The sequence below is a fragment of the Lissotriton vulgaris genome, chromosome 1_1, assembly GCF_964263255.1.
Source record: "Lissotriton vulgaris chromosome 1_1, aLisVul1.2, whole genome shotgun sequence".
Taxonomy (NCBI): Eukaryota; Metazoa; Chordata; class Amphibia; order Caudata; family Salamandridae; genus Lissotriton; species Lissotriton vulgaris.
In genome coordinates this window covers 1,894,805,322-1,894,826,297 of record NC_141685.1, presented here as the reverse complement: position 1 = coordinate 1,894,826,297, position 20,976 = coordinate 1,894,805,322, and the positions used below count along the sequence as shown (strand labels likewise).

General features: G+C 42.1%; 1 protein-coding gene across 2 annotated transcripts in view; it reads left to right on the top strand.

Annotated features, from left to right (window-relative positions):
• The window catches only part of YAF2 (YY1 associated factor 2), a 184,900-nt gene extending 165,673 nt beyond the window's left edge, over positions 1-19,227 (top strand). For both annotated transcript variants that reach the window (XM_086919488.1, XM_086919485.1), the window contains one exon: positions 17,728-19,227. In XM_086919488.1, the coding sequence (XP_086775614.1) occupies positions 17,728-17,965 (238 nt within the window). In that variant the 3' untranslated portion in view covers positions 17,966-19,227. The remainder of the gene's footprint in view (positions 1-17,727) is intronic.
• The last annotated feature ends 1,749 nt before the right edge of the window (positions 19,228-20,976 follow it).

The window sequence follows — 20,976 nt, the reverse complement described above, 5'->3', positions numbered from 1 at the left end:
GCAGCGAGGGCTGTCTTCTTTGTTGCCCTCAGCAAGTGGTGGTAGAGATTGAGAGAGATCTTGAAGGCTGCCCTGTCGGAGGTGTTCTTGCTGGTGCGCCAACTTCTCTCCGACTGTTTGCTGTCCCATTTTGCTGTACTGAGTTCTCGGGTGTACCAGCTGGCCTTTTTAGAGGATTTTCTCTGGCTGTTGCTCTTGATGGGGATGATGCACTATGCACAATTGGTGATGCAAGCTTTGAGGTTTTTCACTCCTTGTTTAAGGTTGGTAACTGTAACAGAGTTGGAGGTGTTGAGGGTGTTTGCCCAGCTCGTCTGTGATTTTGTTCTACCTCTGATGCAGAACAATTACATGTATGCCTCTGAGTCCATTTAAGCTGCTTTTGTTAGCCAAGACAGATCTCCCTATTGCATCCAATCACAGCAATTTAAAGTTGGTGGCCAGATTCTCCGGTGCTTTCTCAGAGCTGGTCACCCAAAGCGGGCTGTAAAATTTTGCTGCAGAGCAGTCCATGCCACCCTTAAGCTGAAGTGGGACAGCTGCAGAGTCCTCCATTTTGTTGGTCATGTGAGGTGATTTCCTGCTGTGTCACTGACTGGAAAAACAGGGGGTGGTGCTTCTGTTTCGTAAACTGCTATTCTGACCACTGCGCATGACAGCAGACCAGGAAACAGTGAGTGTAGCATTGTGCCGCATAGAGCCAAAATAAATGACCAGATTCCTGATATCTTTGTTGAGAAACTTCTCAATCATGTGAGGGGGGGGGGGGAGAGCTCATGGGGAGAAGGGAATCCCTCGAAGGTTGCCCACTGCAGTGTTGGGTCACAAATTTTGAAACAACAGTGGAGGAATCTGAGGCCGAATACAGTCAGATCAAACATTTCAAGGTTTTTGCTGTCACTTTTATTGTAAAGCTAAAGAACCAGGGAAAACTACTTTAAAATTAAGCGAGAACCTCATGAATCCGATCTCACAAAGCATGGCCATCAATTGAGAATGGATATGCAAGACAGGCTGTAGGCTCTTTCCTGGAACCTCAAATACTTCAGACACTTATCAACGTTTTGGGTGTTCCAGGCTACCAACTAAAGAACCTTCGAGTTAGGTGTAAAAAGAAGATACATTAGCTGCGGAATAACAGACCTAGAGCAACGATCTGCAGCAGGAAAGAATGGCGCCAGTATCTAGGTTTACCATGATTTTAGTCACACCTCTCTGAAGAAACTGGAAATACAACCAATTCAAAAGAATTTTACTGTCATTGGGCCTTGATGCTTTAGTATTGTTTCTATCAAAGATGAAGCAGAGCTAGTGCAATGCATCTTTATATCTACCTTGTAGCTGTTTGTAATTTTCTTAAATGGTTGAAAGGGTCAAAAACTGGAGGAGCAAATGCTGCGGATACATCTGTGACTTTGACTTGAACTCCCTTTTATAACAGTTTTTGCTTGAAAACTGTATAGTCTGCTCGATGTCCGGTCAAAAATATGGCCTTAGAGTTTAGAGAGGTCCATTGGTTCGTGTGTTCTGTTTAGCTGATAACTGCCTCATTTTTCCAATGATCTCCTCTCTAGGCTTCTATTTGGGACCAAAGCTGGCATTGGCTTTTGAGTGAAACCTCACATAACACAAAGAATGGCCATAGTTGAGGTTTAATTTGCTTCCACTTTGAATTGTAAGTTTGTTTTGAACTGTTTTTGTAGAATTGTGCATTGTTGTTATATTTGTACATTACAAATTATTGTTAAGGAAAACAGTTTAGGCCACGCAACCAAGCATGTCTACTGTCGGAGTGTGCTTGTGGACTGCTATGTGAGAGGACCATTACATGTACGTGTGTACCCAGAGTATTGCCTGCATCGCTAGACGATATTTCATATCTTCCAAATCCATTTAATAAGAATTTACTCACATAGAAGTTTGTGTATGTGTAAATATATATTCAATGATAAAAACAAAAGTTAATGTAACATTATAGTAAGGTGAATGTCCGGGACAACATTAACGTTTTGAACTTAAACACACAAATTTACCAGTTATTTTTTAGCAGTCCCAGCTATAACTTGCACTCCCGCCATGCACTGCTTAAGATCTCACATATTACATCACTCATATTTTTCCAAGTATCTCTTTATTGGCGTTTAAACAGAAATGCAAACATCACATGTACAGTAGTGTCCCACATTAATTAAAACTATAGATTTAATCACAACTCTGTTTTAGGTACTGTGACATTGTCCACACTCTTGTAAGCTGCACACAGTGTCCCATCCTAAACCAACGGTGCTCAGTGCACCACCGCGTACCCTAGCCCCCATAATGAAAGCATCAGTGAATGTCCCCCTCCTCCCTCCAAACCTGCAAGAGAGTTCAATGGCAGGGGAGCAGCCTGAAGACTTTGGGAGAGGCTCTGTGTGTAGCCGATGGCGTTGTAATGTGGTAGCTTAAACAACCTTGTGAAACTAATCTAGGTCTGTGTGTGTGTGTGTGTGTGGTGCGTGTGGTGCTCAGGGGAAAAATGCAGGGTATCCTCTAATCGGGTTACGGTATGAGGAGGGGTACGGGGGGAAGGAGGAGTCTGGAAGACCATTCCCTTACTAAAGATTCCAAAATACTGTTTTGGGCGCCACACCCTCTGGCCCGGTACTGACAATTTATACCCAGGCCAAGCCTTTGGCATCGATCTCTTCAGACCCAGAGTGACCTTCGGGTTGGTTCATGCCGGCAACCAATCACATCTACCTTGGTGCAGAGCAAAAACCCTGTTTCCACACCGAAAGCCACTAAGCCTTCATCGGCCTCCATGTCTCCAGTCGAGCCCATTTGAAAAGAAAATTAACATTTACCAAAGGAAAATCCAAATCCAAGAAGGTATGCGGTGGGTACATGCTTCTCCACCACCAAAGCGGAACCTTTCTTTCTAGCAGGCCCTAGACACTCAGTTCCTCAAAAAAGGAAGATTAAAGATAAAGCCACCAGTCCAACACACTAGCGTCCTCCACCCCCCACACCCCCCCCCCCACCACCACCTCCATCCCCTCCTACATTCCCACTACCTGACCCACTTGATGCTTCACCTCCGAGGTGGCCAGGTACTGACTATGGAGGGGGGGGGGCGCAAAAGGGTCATTAGGGGATCCTGACCCATGTATTTCACTGATCCCATTGCTCCCAATGATCCATCTATTTCCTGCTCATCCCTCCCTTCCAGATGATTCCACTTCTTTCCAACAAGTTATTTGTAGAGCAGCAGCTTTCCATAATGTTCAGCTACACAAAAAGTCCCTAGAACAGGACTTGACACCTTCTCTTCCACACTCGGGGACACCCAGTATTTGCCCCTGCTTCCCAGCATGATGAGACATCCTGAGGACATTTTCAACGAGCCTGTCCGTGCCAAAGTTATTACTCCACATGTGGACAAAAAAATATAAGGCGGCTGCTTTAGACCCACTCTTTATCAGGAGTCAAGTTCTACCTGACTCCATCGTTGTAGCTACTGCTCATAAGAGGGCTAACTGGCAGACTACTGGGGATACTCCACCTCCTGAAAATGAGTCCGCGAATAGATGCAGTTGGAAAAAGGGTCACCACACCGGCAGCTAATCATAGGCACATTGCCAATTCATAAGCCCTTCTGGCCCTTTATGATACAGCTCATTGAAATGAGTTGGAAGAACTCTTGCAGTACATTCCGAAGGAATACCAAAAAAGGGGACTACAAATTGTCTTCTGACCTGTCTCAGACCATTTGTAACTGGGCTCTTCACCACCACATTCATCTCTTTGCGGAATATCTGCCGGGAGCGCACAACGATTTTGCAGACCTGCTAAGCAGGATGTAGAAACAGACCCATAAGTGGGAACTCTACCCTCAAGTCGTTCTTCCCTACTTTCAAATGTGGGATTTTGCCCAATCTTCGCCTCCATGTACCCACACCCACTATCCAAGGGCAACGCACTCTGGTTGAGTCGGTCAAGGATATTTGCTTATGCTTTTCCACCTCTCCCTCTCATTCCATTTCTGGTTTGGAGACTCAGTCAAATATCTTTCACCATGGTCTTGTAGCTCCCACTTGGGCGCGTCAGCCCTGGTTCACATCACTGCAAGATCTCTCAGTGGCTCTGCTCAAGAAGCTCCCCAATAGGCCAGACCTTCTCAATCACAATCTAGGACAAATCCGATCCTAAAACTCACTATCTTTCAGTTTCGCTCCCGAAGTCTTAGAGTTTGGATATCTTACCACAAGAATGTATCAACTGTCTCAAGCACACAGACCCATAGCTAGATCCTGTTATGCTGCAAAATGGAAACGTTTTGTTTGCTACTGCTAAGCCAGACCGATTGATCCCATGAAAGCCACAGTGCAAGACATTATCTGCTACCTACTTCATTTGGAAAAGGCTAATTTAGCTTACACTTCCATTAGGTTACACCTTGCTGCAACAACTGTCTATCTCTAAAAAAGGCAGCCTCTCCCACTATTCAAAATACCAGTCATTAAGGCGTTCATGGAAAGTCTTAAGAGGCATTCCTCCTCGGGTTACTCCAGCACCCTCTTGGAACCTTAACATTGTTCTGACCAGACTCCTGGGTCTCCCTTTGGAGCATCTTCACTCATGCTTCCTTCAATCTCTTTCATGGAAAGTGACATTATTAGTTGTCATTACCTCTATTAAAAGTGTTAGTGAGCTCCAGGCTTTAACCTTAAAAAAAACATTCTTCCAATTACATGGAGACAAGCTGGTTCTTCATACCAATCCTAAATATCAACCTATGATAGTCTCTCAATTTCACCTCAATCCATCCATTGAGCTCTCCATTTTATTTTCCTCACTTGGTTCTGTTGCGGAAAAAGCTCTTCATACCCTAGATGTGAAAAGAGCGCTCCTGATCTACATAGATATAACTAAAACTTTCAGGAAAGTAAACCAACTCTTTGTAGCCTTTTCTCCATCTCATAAAGGCAATCCAATATCCAAATCTGGCCAAGCCAGATGGATAGACAATTGTATTCAGACTTGCTACATTAAGGCCAAGTAACCTGTACCTGTTACTCCCAGAGCACATTTCACTTGTAAAAAAGGGAGCTACTATGGCCTTTCTGGGAAATATTCCCATAGCTGACATTTGTAAGGCAGCTACATGGTCTACACCACACACATTTAACAAACACTATTGTGTAGATGTTTTCCCATGCCAACAAGTAGGTCAAACAGTGCTGCATACCCTTTTCAAACTACTGCAACTCCCACAGGCTAGCCACCGCTTCTTAGAAAGGACTGCTTTACATTGTATGCAGAGCACGTGTATCTACAGCCACCTATGCCATCAAATGGATTATGTTACCCTGTAAGCATCTGTTCCTTGCATGGAGTGCTGTAGATTCACATGCGTCCTCCCAGGACACTTGTGGCCGTTGTAGTTACATTACATACTTGTGTGATACACTTACATTGTTCGTAGATATTGTATTTCTTGCACATTATTTACACCTTTTTCACCTGCCTGCGGAAAAACAATCTAACAAAGGAGTCCATTCCCATGCGCAATATAACCGAGAGGACTTGAAAGACTTCTTTGAAGGAAAACCACTTGCACAACTCCGGACCCAACACTTGGAGACCGGAGTATGCAGAGCTTGTGAATCTACAGAACCACCTGCCACGAACAGATGCTTACAGGGTAAGTAACATTATATATATATATAATTAGTTATATATATTAGTTATATAGTTAGTGCAACTAACTATATATGGAATTTCAATGGTTTTGTGCAAATAAAATAAGGTTTTTTAAATGTTAATCCCTAACTATATATGGTCTATAACCTATGGTTTTTTCAGTGAATATATATATATATATATATATATATATATATATATATATATATATATATATATATATACCTTACCACCCGAGCGGAGGAGGACAGACTTTGTGACATGTAGACTAGCACCGCAACAGCGTTAACCGAGGACGCCACCGGAGGTAGCGCTTACTCGTATTTATTTATGTAGTGCTTACTACCCCTGAAGAGGCGTTAAAAGCATGGGAGAGTTGGAAAATATTCTGTGTGTGACAGAATTAGGACTTGGTTGTATTGTTCTAGGAACTAACGAGAAACCGATATCGCAAGCAAAGAAGCCCGCGAGTGGTGCGCGCGTGCGCCCCACAGGGAAACGTGTGGTTTTGATTATCGCGCCAGTGCCTGGGCACGATAATTGAAACCACATGGCCTTTGGTGTGCGTAATAGACCCCAATAGGCTGTGGGCGGAGCAATGCGCCCGCCTTTGGCCTATTGCGTGCACACTTACTGAAAAACACGCACGCAAAGGCCAATAGGGGGGACACAAAAGGAAAAGCACACGCACGAGGCCACGCTCTAAACCCCATTTTTAGATACTGAATGTCTCACGCTGCACGTTCTGTGCTGTGCACTGCACCGCTAGGCACGAGACCTAAAGAGGGGGCTCCGGGGGCTTCCCTCCTAAGGCTTTTTGAGCTCCGGGACCGACACCTCCCCAGGCTTTATCTTTATAAATGGAGGGGGGATGCGCTGACCTCCCTCCTGGCCTTCGTTGAAGCGCCAGGGACCACTACCATCCCAGGGCTTTATTTTTATAGAAGGGGTATGCATGGACCCCCCTGCTGGACTTTGTAGATGCCCCGGTGACCACCACCTACCTGGGACTAAATATAAAAGGAATGGGGAGGAACAAGCAGACCCCCGCCACCACTTCTATAGGACCATATCACTTAAAAACTGGCCGGTGCAGATCAAAGGGGCGGGGGGCACCTGCCACCTCTCTGGAGCAGATATAGCCCCTGGGAACCGCAGTCCTGCCCGGGAAATAGCTCTTTGCTCTGACTTGGTGGGAGCTTTGACAGCACCTGCCAAGTCAGAGCAAATACGAAATCCGCTCTCAGCTTCGGAGCCTGGTGGGACTGCAGAGGCCTAGGGGCTCCCCCACGGTCCTGGAGGAGAAAAGAGCAGGAGGCAAAATGAAGGTCGGAAACAAGCAGAAAGAGACAAAATAAACGTGTGAAACAAGCAGAAAGTCGAAATAAAGGTCAGAAAGAGGAAAAATAAAGGACAAAAAAGGAGCAACAGGCAAAATAATGGTCGGAGAATTGCAGAAAGAAGCAAAATACAGGTCAGAAATTAGCAGAAAGGCAAAATAGGGATCAGAAATGAGGATAAAGAGACAAAATACAGGTCCGAAATAAGCAGAAAGAGGCAAATTAGAGGTCAGAAATGAGCAGAAAGAGGTAATATAAAGGCTAGAAACAAGCTGAAAGAAGCACAATAGAGGTCAGTGACTAGCAGAATGAGTCAAAATAAAGTCGGAAACGAGTAGAAAGGCAAACTAAAGGTGTGAAACTAAAAGAAAGAGGCTAAATAAAGGTCAAACAAGCAACAAGAGGCAGAATAAAGGCCCAAAAAGCAGAAAGAGGAAAAATAAAGGTCAGAAAGTAGCAGAAAAAGGCAAAATAGAGATCAGCAACAAGATAAATTTGGCAAAATAGAAGTCGGAGGAGGCAAAATAGAGATCAGAAACCAGCTGAAAGAGGAAAAATAAAGGTCACAAAGTAGCAGTAAGAGGCAAAAGAGATGAGACTCAACCAGAAAGAGGCAAAATAGAGTTCAGTAACGAGTAGAAAGAGGCAGAATAAAGGTGAGTCTACCTTCCTGCCAAATTTGGTGTAATTCCATCCAGCGATTCGGGCTGCAGTCGTGTCTAAACATACTATGGGAATTCATTCATTCAATATCTTTATTTCGGTTGGAACAACCATAAAAGAATACAATACATTCATCATAAACAAGATATGCCAATTGGGGAAAATGAATTTGGTGCATACGTACGTACATTAATATCTGCTCAATGAATATTTAACTTTGGACAGCTCACAGTTTAAGGAGACATTAAGGATTCTTCCAGACATAGTTTGAATTCATCAGTCCTTTGTAACAAGTCCAAGCATCCGTGGGCGAGGTAGTACAATATAAAAGAATAAATATAATAAATGGCTTTTTAAGAGGTAAAAAACTTAAAATACAAGGAACCATTAAATTAAAATTGTTAGAAGTAATGGGTATTTGGATTATGGGAGTCTATAAGACCTTACACATGTGCAGTTAGGGTTAAGAATTAATATAGACAGGGCTTGATAAAAACCAGCGTAATTTCATAAAGTGTATTCAGGTTAAGATCAATACATATCATATCGGTACTTGTCCTGACAGTACTGTCACATTTTGAAACCGTTTCTTTTCCTAACTATCGCCACAGCAAGAAAAAAATGGCTCAGACTAAATACTATAGTCTGTGATGTGTCCCCTTAAACACTCGCTCCCCATCTTTGATATGCCGAAAGCCTAAGAGGAGGCAAATCGGTTTAATCCACTTTTTCCTTGCCTGCAAGTATGCAGGGCATACAAATAAAACGTGGGCCTCATCCTCCCTAGTACTCATATCACACAATTCACATAAGTCCAATTTGGTACTGCCACAGGGTCCTTTGTTACACGCCCACGTTGATGTTCTGGATTTAAATTGTAGGATGCCATAACGGTACTTTAAATACAATGATTTAGCCACAGGGGGCTGGATTCCATCCATAAAGCTTTCAAATTTACTTTCAATTTTAACATCCAGAAATTTAAGAGTCCATATTCCTACTTTAGAATTTTGAATTAAACAACTGTGGGAATATTCCCAGTACCTTGCCGTAAGCAATTTTTTTGAGGAATGAGTAAGGGAGTCGGGATCTGTCCAAAAACTATATAGGCCCAGCTTTAAGAACCAGTTTTCAATGTGCACCAACCATGCCAACCGAATAGTGTTCTTTATTTGCATTATTTTCTTTAGTGCTTCTCTAAAGTCCACTAGCTCATCGGTAGACCACAGACGAACCCAGTATAGTAGGGGACGTAGAGAGGCATAATCATCGAAACAGCGTATATTCAAATCACAGAATAAAGGAATTAAAGGGGTGCAACCTGGGACAGCTAGAAGTTGTCTAAAAAAGCTGTTTTCTTGTACTGCGAAAGCATCTCTTGCTACGTGGCCCCACAGTTCTGCCCCATATAGGGTGGCCGATTGAGCTTTGTATTTAAATAGTTCTAGTGCAGGCGATACTGGTCTAACAGGACTATTCTTATGCTTCCTAATTATGGGGGCTTGATTTTGTGTTAATATTAACCTCGATTTTTCTATTTGTGGCTTCCAAGTCATTTTTGTATCGAGGGTAATACCCAAATATTAAAAAATTTGCACGTGTTCAATCTTCTCGTTATTTACAATAAAAACTTTGTTAAAACCCTTGTGAGGACTGATCGTCATGACCTTAGTTTTAGAAGAGTTAATTTCAGATTTTTAACCAGACCGGAAGACCGAAATTTATTCAGCAGGTTCTGTAATCCTTTGGGGGTCTGGGAGATTAAAATCGTGTCATCTGCAAATAATAAGGCCAGAACGGCTTGACCACACAACTTGGGAGAGTCATGCTCGCAGCCCCCCTTCCTAAGCGCCTTGAAACCCTCTGGGTATGTAGTGCGCTATACAAATTTTATGACTTGACTTGACTTGTCTGGAATATCATTTACATAGAGAGAAGAGGGTTGGCGCCATGACACAACCTTGCCTGACGCCTCTTTATATCGATTCTCTCGGTTAGCTCTCCATTAGGTCCCCACCTCACTCTTGCATAGTTTCCCTCGTGCAGCCTGATCAGTTGTTGGAGCATGGCCCCAGGGACATCCATGTCCCTTAATGATTTCCATAGCTTCCCCCTGGGAACCAGATCAAAGGCCGCTCTTAGGTCCACAAATGCTACATATAAGTGAGACTTCCTTATGTTAATATATTTCCAAATTAGACATAGGAATCTAAAAACTTGGTCTACCGTACTAATTCCAACTCTAAACCCTGCCTGGTATTTTGTTAAAATTGAATTCTCCTCTATCCACGTATTTAGTTTACTTAAAAGTTGGCGAGCAAACATTTTTTGGAGAACATCTATCGAACTGATAGGTCTGTAGTGTGATAGATTAAGTCTGTTTCCCTTCTTGAAAATAGTCACTATTTCGGTGCCTCGCCAAGTCTCCGGGATTGGGGCTCCTCTTGCAATATCATTACTGAGCAAATTAATGTACGGAGCCCACAGGAGATTCTCATGTTTCCAAAGATCCCCTGGTATTCTGTCTGGACCTGGAGCTTTGCCCTGTTTGACTGCATTGATCGCTAATATGGTGTCTGTCAAACGAAATGTTCGGGGTGTTTCACATGAGTTTAATTCTGTGTGTTCGTATATCCACTCTTCCTCATCCCCTCCACTCGAGTACAAAGCGGAAAAGTGTTTCACCCAGATGTTTTCCTCCAAAAACCTATCCCTACAGAGAGTCCCTTCTTTAGTACCTCTGGGAATGAGATTCCAAAACAATGATTGGTTATTTAGCTTGCACGCTTGAAGCAAATCCGTCCAAACTTTTTCATCCCATTCCTTTTTAGCTAATAAGATGGTTTTTTTGTAGTGCACCCTTTTGTCTCTGACAATATTTATTTGGTCCCCTTTTACAGCTATTATTAATTGTGATTTGGCCTGGCGACAAGCGTTATTATACCAGATTCCTTCGTTAGGACGGTCATTACAGCCAAATTGTGCTTTTTTTTTTATCCCTTTTGAGAGAATCTCGCTAAGTTGCAATATCAGATTCCCATGCACTTCTGTTAGGGAGGAACCCTCATTGTTAGTATCGACTAGAGGTGACATAAGTGTTACATAGAGTTCGTAAATTTCTTAATGAGGCCTGCATTACCTATCACAGCGGGCCATTTTAAAGACCTGCGGTTGTTATGACTCTAAAGGGTCGTGTGAAGGATTATAATCTCGAGAGACCTTCTCGGTAGGAGACATGAACGGTGAACTAAGAATGGTCAAAGAGGGGCAAGTGGTCGCTTTCTATGCGGTTATCCACCTTCAGGTCAAGAAGCATTGGCCAAAGGCTTAAAGAAACCAGTATAAAATCTAAATGGCTGGCACAACAACCTCTTTTGAAGGTAGGTTTACTTGGGCAGTCTGATGGAAGTCGCCCATTACAAGAGCGTAGGCCATGTTCCATTGTCATTTTTAACAGTTGAAGGGCACCTTTTGTGCAAGCTATGGTATGTCTTGCATCAATGCTGCGAATATTATTAGCTGAGTCTTCTTCCCCATAAATATCTTCTAGGCCCATAACTGGTTCAAAATTCCTGTTGAAGTCTCCACCTATGATCAACACGGTTCTGTGGTCTAAGGTGGAGATCATACTATCTAGCTGGGCTATTGCCACTGATTCTTTGTTCGGCGATTGGGGTCTATTATAAATGTTAATTATACAGATTGGCCGTCCTTTAACCTCTTGTGATTTTATAATCAAAATGTCAGGGCTGTTAGAATCTATCTGTTTAAAATAAATACCCAAAGTAATTTTAACCCAGATTATCAAACCACCAGAAGGTCTTCCTTTATTTAAGTTTGTTGCCGGTATGTAAAATGACCTGTAGCCTACTTTAAAGTGATTTTCTACTCCCCATGTTTCTTGGAATAAGATTAGGTCCCCACAATTATTATAGTCATGCCATGTGGGTTCAGACACATTTTTCTTTATTCCAGCAATATTCCAGGAGATTAGTTTAACCACAACAATTGCCTTTCCATCAGATTGATTATGGTCCATATTTATACCTCCTTGGCTTGTCGATGTAGGTGGGTTAGTATTACCCAGCTGATCCGACACAATGGGATCAGAACCCTGTTTGGCTACTTCCCTTGTGTTACACCTAACCTCCCTCCCCTGGATAGAGTTAACTATTGTGTTGCTTGTTTCATTTCCATTGGTTTCTCCCAGTCAGTCGACCTCATCTAGCCCATTTAATTCTATATAGCGATTTTATTTTGTTTTATTTTTTTTTTGTAGCCATCGGAAAATAGGTGTTATAGCCTCCCGACATCTCTACATAAGCCATAGTTTGGTGGCGCCCAGGTATTCGCATAGCCTTCGAGCTATAAAAATAGATGAGGTTTTTTATTCGAATAGGGCCCCCTATCCATGTAGTGCTGTTCATTGCAAATTAGTCTTACTACATTGATATCCCTGAAGTTAACAATAATTGTGTCTCCCGGTATATCTTTTGGTCTTCTTCCTACCTAGTTGACCCTTCTAACAAACAATACTTCTCCTTTCAAGTGTTTAGGGATCGGCCTGTTCTTATTTAACCAGAATATCACTTTGTTTTTTAGTTCTTGATAAGATTCTGATTTACCGCTCTCTAGTTCTGGAACGCCAGTAAGCACTATTACATATGGTAGCGACTCTGGTGGTAAGTCGATCGTTACCAGTGGGACTTTTGGATTTATGTCATAGTTGTCTGATTTTTGTACACCTTCAGAAGAAGCAACCCTCTCCGTCGCACTTTTACCCACACTACTTATTGTACCTTGTACACTTTTACCAGGGACTTTTTTAGTCTGTATATTACTGATAGGAACATTTTGAATCCCTACCTTTCTCGATTGAACAGGGGCTATGCCATTTGCAGTTCCAGGATCCCCAAGCGGTGGTGCTGAATTCTCCATTCACCCTCTAACTTAAAGTTTTATCATATTTTTTAGGGAGGTAAAGTTATCTAAAGTTGACTGTTCAAATCTCTCCAACTTTTCATTTACCACTTTTATTCTTTCGAGGAGGGGGAGGATCAGTTATCTAACATGCTCTATATGCACCATTGACCCTCCAACATCCTCGGTAAGGACGGGAGAGATAGTTTCTGCACAGATGCCTAAAGAGGTTCTAATAGGTCTCCCTTGGTCATCATCAGGCCCTACTATAACCCTACCTGGAGGTAACCCTGATTCGGAATTTGCGGGATCCCCAATTTTCGCTCTTTTTAGCTTCCTCCCTTTTTGTACGGTTTCGGTCTTTTTATTTCTTTTAGTACATCGAGTATTTGCTCGAGTTTGGGGTATCGATTAACCGTTTTAGAGGAAGAAGCATCATTTATTAAGGTAGCCCCCTGGGCTAATGTCAAGTCATTATAGCTTCGATGGCTTGTATCCTCATTGGTTAACAGAATTAGTGGCCTATCTACTACATTTAAGGAATTAACCTGCGTTAAGGGCAATAAAGAGGAGGCATCCAAACCCTCTAGGTCAATTGAATCGTTTTTTGAGAGGGAGGACTCCACAAGTAGGTCTTGGGGCTGCAGAGTTGGGGTTTGTGAAAGTCTGCTAGCAGTAGGGAGTGATGCAAAGGGTGGGTTTTGTAATGGCGAGGTGGTGTAATTACCCTCTGTCATTGAGAGCTCAGCATAGGACTCCAAGAGTATAGAATTAGAGGAGTTTGCAGTGGTGTTAGTGAGTAATGAAGGAAGACACATATTAGGGGGGAGTGACAGGCGTGTCTCAGTGTTCTCTATAGCTGTTACAACTACCCCTATTGTTTTCTGCAACATTGTATCTATTGCGGTCAAACTTGGTAAAGGGGTAGTAGTGCACTTTTTCTGTCTGGTACTGTGTTGTGACAGGGGTGTTTTTACCCATGGTTCAGATGATAAATGAATCTCTAGATCTACAATGTAAAGAACCTTAGGCTTGCAATAGTGGTGGTCCAAACGGATCAGTACGGCCGGACCAAGAGGGGTGGCCCAGCCCTGCCTCGTCCTACCCCGTAAAGCCACAGACGGCCTGCCCTTTGCCCGGGCTTAGCCCGGCTAGTCCCGCATGCGTCCCGCGACGTGGAGGAAGCAGCAATGGTTTTAGCGCCTCCAGGCGCAAAAGTGGGCATGGGTGGGCGGGGAAGAGTCACCAAGGATTCTGGGGGTTGTAGTCCCCTCGCTCGGCGGCCGCTCAGTGATGGCAGTATAAGCGGCGGCGAGGGGGACCAGCAACCAGGGACACGGCGCACTCACAGCGCAGGACCAAACAGCAGAGGGGCTCCAAAATATTTTTAAGCCTCCAACGTGGGTAAGCGGCGCTCCAAACACAGTCTCCCGCTCCACCCAGGAAGCAGCGATGGTTTTAGCGCCTCCGGGCGCGGAAGTGGGTGTGGGTGGGCGGGGAAGAGTCACCAAGGATTCTGGGGGGTTGTAGTCGTCCCCCCCCTATATTTATATAATATTTTTAAGCCTCCAACGTGGGTAAGCGGCGCTCCAAATAGTCTCCCCCCTATGGAAATTAACATGGGAAACACTCTGTTTTGACCCCGCTCCTTTTTCTTGGCCCCTGCTTGACAGATAACCCAAAAACTTTCCATGCACAATAAGATTCCTCAAATAACGGTAAAGATGTAGACAAGTCAAAAAACGCTTTTTCTTCGGGAACAGGGTCCTAACTATAATTACCTACTGATTTTTATATATATATATATATATATATATATATATATATATATATATATATATATATATATATATATATATATATATATATATATATCAGGCGGGCTGCAATTCATCAGAAACAAAGGTGCCTGCTATGGAAAGATCACTCGCCAGGTAAGTTCATTGCCACAATCTTTAATTGGAGGGCGCCAACAAGGAGAAAGCCAAGTATCACAGGAATCAGTCCATACTGCCGACGCGTTTCTTTACCTACTCACTTCTTCATGGGCAACGGACGTCTCAAAGCGCAGACCCTGCAATTTTTGGCATCCATTTAAGACTCTAAACAACGCCCACAGGGCACGGCCACTCTTGTGGCCTCTTGGTCTTTGTAGTTCCTGATATTTCTCGAGTGAGCAGCAGTGCTCTTGCAAATTGTGAAGAATTCAAATCCGCAGTGGGTAGTGGTACATGGCTCAAGTCCGCGCCAGCATGCTCATACCCCAACAAAACAGCTCCTGGCCCACTGCACTCTGTACAGTCTTGTAGCAGCGCTAATCGACGCTGCAGCGTGGGAGCAGGTATGCCTTGGAGGACTGTGATGACAGCACATGCATCAGTGCTGCTAACGCAACCCACTGTGGAGAATACATCTGTTTTTAATGAAGAAAGTATACTGCGCCTCAGTGTAGGAAAATGATCGCACCACAATCTCCAGCAGGCCACGTGGGTGGTCACGCCCACTGAGGCGGGGTGAACACTTGAAAAACTGGTGTGATTGAACATTGCCAAAATTGTGTCTTTATAATGCTGCAGCCCTCGAAGAAGTGTTTATTACATGAAATGCGTTGGGCAGGTGAATCAACTCTGCGCCGCAGTACCTATGTTTGCAGTCTGTGTGTCCTTCGGAAATAAATGGCGACGCATACGTACTTGATGTGGCCCTTCTTACAGCAGGCAACCTTTTGATTTGATGTCATGGCGGCCCAGCCTGAGCCGCGAGAGGTGGTCCGCTTCACTCTGTGCAGTCTTGCAGCAGCGCCAACCGACCCTGCAGCGTGGGAGCAGGTATGCCTTGGAGGACTGTAATGACAGCACAAGCATCAGTGCTGCTAACGCAACCCACTGTGGAGAATACATTTGTTTTTAATGAAGAAAGCATACAGCGCCTCACTGTAGAAAGATGATTGCACCACAATCTCCAGCAGGCCACGCAGGTGGCCACGCCCAGTGAGGCTGGGTGAACACTTGAAAAACTGGTGTAATTGAACATTGCCAAAATCTTGTCTTCATAATGCCGCAGCCCCTGAAGAAGTGTTTGTTACATGAAACACGCTGAGCAGGTGAATCGGCAGTACCTATGTTTGCAGTCTGTGTGCACTTCGAAAATAAATGTCGAAGCATACGTTCCTGATGTGACCCTTCTTACAGCAGGCAACCTTTTGTTTTGATATATATTCATATTCACTAAAAAACAAAGGTTACAGAGATGTTAGTTAGATTCACATTTTACACACACAAAACCACCGCGCCCTAAGGTAATTATAACTTGCGCCCCCACCTTGCACAGTTTTCTTATCAATAACAAGTGCAAATGTTGCAGTGATATTATCAATGATGCAATAGATGTCATGAGTGATGTAATATGTAGGGTATTTAGCAGTGCATGGCTAGGTCGTGAGTTATAGTTATCTTTTATAGTTACTTGAGATAACTATAACTGCTGATTTTCTATGGTTTTGTGTGTTTAAAACCTGAACCTAACTATAACGTCTCTGTAACCTTTGTGTTTTAGTGCATTTCTGAGGTTTAAAAAAATCCTAATTCCCTAACTATAATGTCCTTGTAACCTTTGGGGTTTTCTGTGAATTTCTATGTGTTTTTTAATGCTGTATCCGAATTATTATCAGGGCTTCTGAAATTATAAGGCAGGAGAAAGCCAAATTATGCAGCAGGGTTGATTAACTTATTTAGCAAAAAGTTGCAAATTGTAGAGCACATTTTGTAATACTATTACTTCATTATGTCATCATAGTTAAACTTCGTAATACTCTGTGGGCATTATTGCACCTCATTAGTACCAGTTTGAAATACAAATATAGCAATAGAGTAACCGAAAGGTCCTCAGTCCAGCTTGGCAAAGGGCATTCCCCTCCGCTGTAACACGTGTCATCGTCCTTTTTAGTACATTTTGAGCCATTTGATCTAGAAATACTTTTTGGCGTTAAACTCTTCAGATTATGATGCAGAGGAGGGATTATGGGGCAAATCTAGAATTATGTGAAAATCACATAATTCCAGTGGCCCTGTCTAAATATTTCCCTGTAAGATTTGATTTCTTCCAGTGAATTTCTAAATTGTTTAATTGTTTAATGTAGTTTCCTAACTATAATGCCCCTGCAATGTGAGTGTGTGTGTGGTTGCTTGGATATGTAGGTGGATGTGTGGTGGGTGTGTCAGTGCATGTGTGACTGACTAGGTGGGTGTATGGGTGGGTGAGTGCCTCTGTAGGTCTGAGAGTGGGTGTGAGTGGCTATATGAGTATGTGAGTGGGTGTATGAGTGGTTTTCTGGGACTCGGAGTGTGTGTGTGTGTGAGTGGTTGTGTGAGTGTGTACGGTCATGTGAGGCTGGCTGTGTGGGCTTGTAAGTGAGCTTGTGGTTGCGTGGGTGTACACATGGGAGGGAGGGGTGTGTGAGTGGTTCTCTGAGTAGGTGTGTGAGTGGCTGTATGGAGGTGTGAGTGAATGTATATTTTGTTTAGTTCGGATCCGTGGGTCCATAGTGGATTTATACAGGAGCACAGGCGAAATGCTGTGGTAGATCCGCAGATCCTCGGACCCCCAACTACTCTGTTATACAATAAAAAAAAGTACCCTTACTACCTTTGAGTAGCACTTTACATAAAAAAAGATTTTGAGGTTAAATCATGTTTGTCAACTCGTGGTCTCTACTTCATCGTTCAAACCTGACAGACCGTGCACAAGTCTGGGCTGAGAAGGGTGGTAGCTTAAGTAACCTCATAGTTCGAGATGCTGAATTCTACAGTAACAATTGTTTTCATCATCTAGGACCAGATACAAGGAGACAGGAACCTTTTGCTCTATATGCTACACCGCAGAAGTAGATAAGCACCATAATGCTTTTGAAACATTCTGCAAATTTTCTATATTATTTATGTATTTGCAGCATGTTTTTTTTCCCGATTCCAATTTGCATTAAGAATGTCTACTTAGTTTTTAGTAATATAGCATTGCTAATGTATGTTGCATTGGGGACTTAATGCAGGTCCACAATATATTTAAAACTATTGCCTTTCACTTCTTTGAAATAGTTTAAGAAATATTTTTTTCCATCTAGACCAAGATTGAAAAACGTGGATAGAAGCAGTGCGCAGCATCTGGAAGTTACCGTTGGTGATCTGACGGTCATTATTACAGACTTTAAGGAGAAAACCAAGTCAACCCCTGCCTCCAGTGCAACATCTGCAGATCAACACAGTCAAAGTGGTTCTAGCTCTGACAACACAGAGAGGGGGGTGTCTAGGTCCTCTTCACCCAGAGGAGAAGGTTCATCGATAAATGGAGAATCCCATTAGTCACATCTTCAGCTTCGTTGGTCTCTTCCGTCGTAACATGCAAATCCTCATTTTCTGCCAACAATTACCACATTTTCATGAGAAAATATTCATGTCCATGATTGGTATGTTTATTGGAACATCATAATTCTGTGCTTAAACCTTGCAGCGGTACGAGATGCAGGTTTCAGGTGCAGCAGTTTGTAGTTTATACACTTTGAATTGCAGTTGGCAGAGACTTTATAAAAAAAATAAGACTTTTTTCAGTTCTAAAAGTCTTCACACTTCAAGGTGCCATGAAAATGTGGTTGAATATTCATTATGCAGTGTTATTGGTAAGTCCATTCTCACTTTTAGTTTAGTGGGTTCTAACACCGTCATTGGATTCACAGCTATTGGCATGTACTGAATTAAACATTTTATAACATAGTTAAAAACTGCCTAAATATGTATTATTTGAGAATTGTGAAAAATAGTTATATGTATACAAGTCATAGATCAACTTTAATCGACTGTTTAAGCAACAGAGGTTTAGTAATGGTCATCTTTAATACACCTGCTGGTACTTGGTGTGTTTAAATAGGAAACAATGCATTTGTACAAACTTTTGCCAATGTTGTTCAACCCATTTTATTAGATAACACTTGCTCTGTATTATTTTGCTGGCTTTATCAGGCTGTTACTTACCCATTAATTTGATGTGATGTTTACAGAAAAAGAAATAGTACACCTGAAAGAATTGATTGTTGTACAGCTTTAAAATATTAATGAAGACACTAATTTACACTGACTCTACAACATTATATACCGTTTTGCCCAAATAATGACAACTGATCCAAACAAATTCAAATGCATCCAAGTCTGTCACCACTTTGGTAGGTGGTCCGGGTAGTAAAAGTGGACCTTTGACAGAATTCTGTAGTATGAACTTGTATTTCATAATACTTTTTACTGTCTATTTGTGAAAAGTGTTTGTTTCAGAATGCATGTATTGACTTAAGTTTCATTTGTACATATGTGTGAAATGTTGGCTAGGAGTTGGGGTTGGGTAAAGCTAGTAGTATTGTCCGTTATTTTTAAACATGTTAATCATTTTTAAATGGTCCTTACACAAAAACAAAAAAGGGCAGAATTCCTTGAAATCATGCCTTTTAACATTTATGTGTCATCCAGTAAATGGCAGACATTTATTCTTTTAACAGTTACTTATTACAGAACCAAACCTATTTCCAGATCCACATAGAATTCTGTAAAATGACCAATAAAATATTTTTATGAATACAGATTTTGCATTTTTGCTTTGAATATTTGACCAGTACACTGGATTCATTTGTCGAATAAAATGGTTTTATATCTCCCTTACCACAAAGGACTTTGCATCACCTGGCGAACAGCTATGATTAGCTGATTCTCGTAGAAATGTATATTGATGTTTGAAGTCAGAACTTTTCAGCACAATGGTATTTTTTTTCCAGATTTTCAGATCCAAATGATGAAATACATTAAACTGGTATTATTTTTTCAGATTTTCAGATCCAAATGATGAAATACATTAAACTTTTCTCTTACGAAACTTAACTTCTTACTTTAAACAAATGTATTTACCGTATTCTTAGTGTTAACTAAAATTTCATAAAGTGCTTTTTTGGAAATGCTTGAGCCGCCTTTATCCTACTCTTGAGTGTTATGTGCATCCACCATTATAATTTTTCATAGTAGCAGAACTGGAAACAGCTTTTCAAACTTCTACTCAGTTGGTACCCCATATGTACGTGTACCGCAGGAAGTCATTCCCTATTGTGTTTGGATCGGAGTTATCAAATCATGCCAGCTCTATCTGTGCTACCATCAAGAAGTATTAACTCTCTAATTGATTGTTACTTAAGTAGAGCATAGAGGACCAAATCTGACTTGAGATGCCGGATTTGATTTTGGCAGTCAAAAATCAAGATTTAAGGTCCTGAGCTTGTGATCCGCTCTATTTTACAATTCTTGAAATCCTTTCTGCGAGGTAATGAGGCATTTAATCCGGATATTATTTATTTATACTCCCCCTCCATCTTATGTGATACTAATTTGTGACATTTGTTGGTAGTAATCAAATCAAATTTCAAAGCTTTATTCGACATTAGTCATAAAAGCAATTCCTCCCTAACACTATACAAATAAATACTATGTCTAAAAATACTCACAATAAAATACATATTAAACAATTGACAGTCGAATACAATGCACAATTAAAAACATTTACTTGATTCATAGATTGGTAAAAAGAATTCTATCCTAAAAACCGTATTTTTAATCAGATACAATATCTAATAAAGTGCGAGCGCGGATCACCCAAACCCAACCAAGAAATTTGGCTACGGCAATTGCAAAGAGCGGCGAACAATCTGTTTCTAATATTCTCAGTGCAGTCGCCTGGCTAAGAGTGCCCAGATTTAAACAAACTGGTCTTAGCCATTTGCGCCTTGGACTAGCATATAGTGGGCAGCAAAACAACAAGTGGGAGATATGCTCTAATTGGTCTTTGCAATAATAACAGTTCTCATCCCGTGATGGAAACCAATGTTTTTTAAAAGAATTTACTGGGAGTGTTCCGACTCTGAATTGGAAGTATAACTTCCTGTCACGCGGCCTTTCAATTACATCCCAATAAGCTTCGCAGGATGAAACAATTTTGATATCCAAAAAGCAGCCAGTTAGATTAGCTCTTGACCCAGCACAATAGATTGAGGAATACACCATCTCCCAATATATTTCTTTCAGTTTTGCTTTAGTTGGAAAGTTTGTCACATCCATATTACCCCAAAGATGGTCCAGCTTTAACTTTGCCAGTAGACCTCTCAGACCTTTCAGCCAAACAATGCACTGAAATTGATCAAACTTGACAACATCTAACAGTGCCGATGCATAGTGGGCTAGTTCCGGCGTCACCATCAGGCGCCTCCAGTACAAAAATGGGCGCAATCGTGCTATGTCCTCAATGCTTCTCAGACCAAGGTCCAGTTTCAATGGGATTGTGGGTGTAC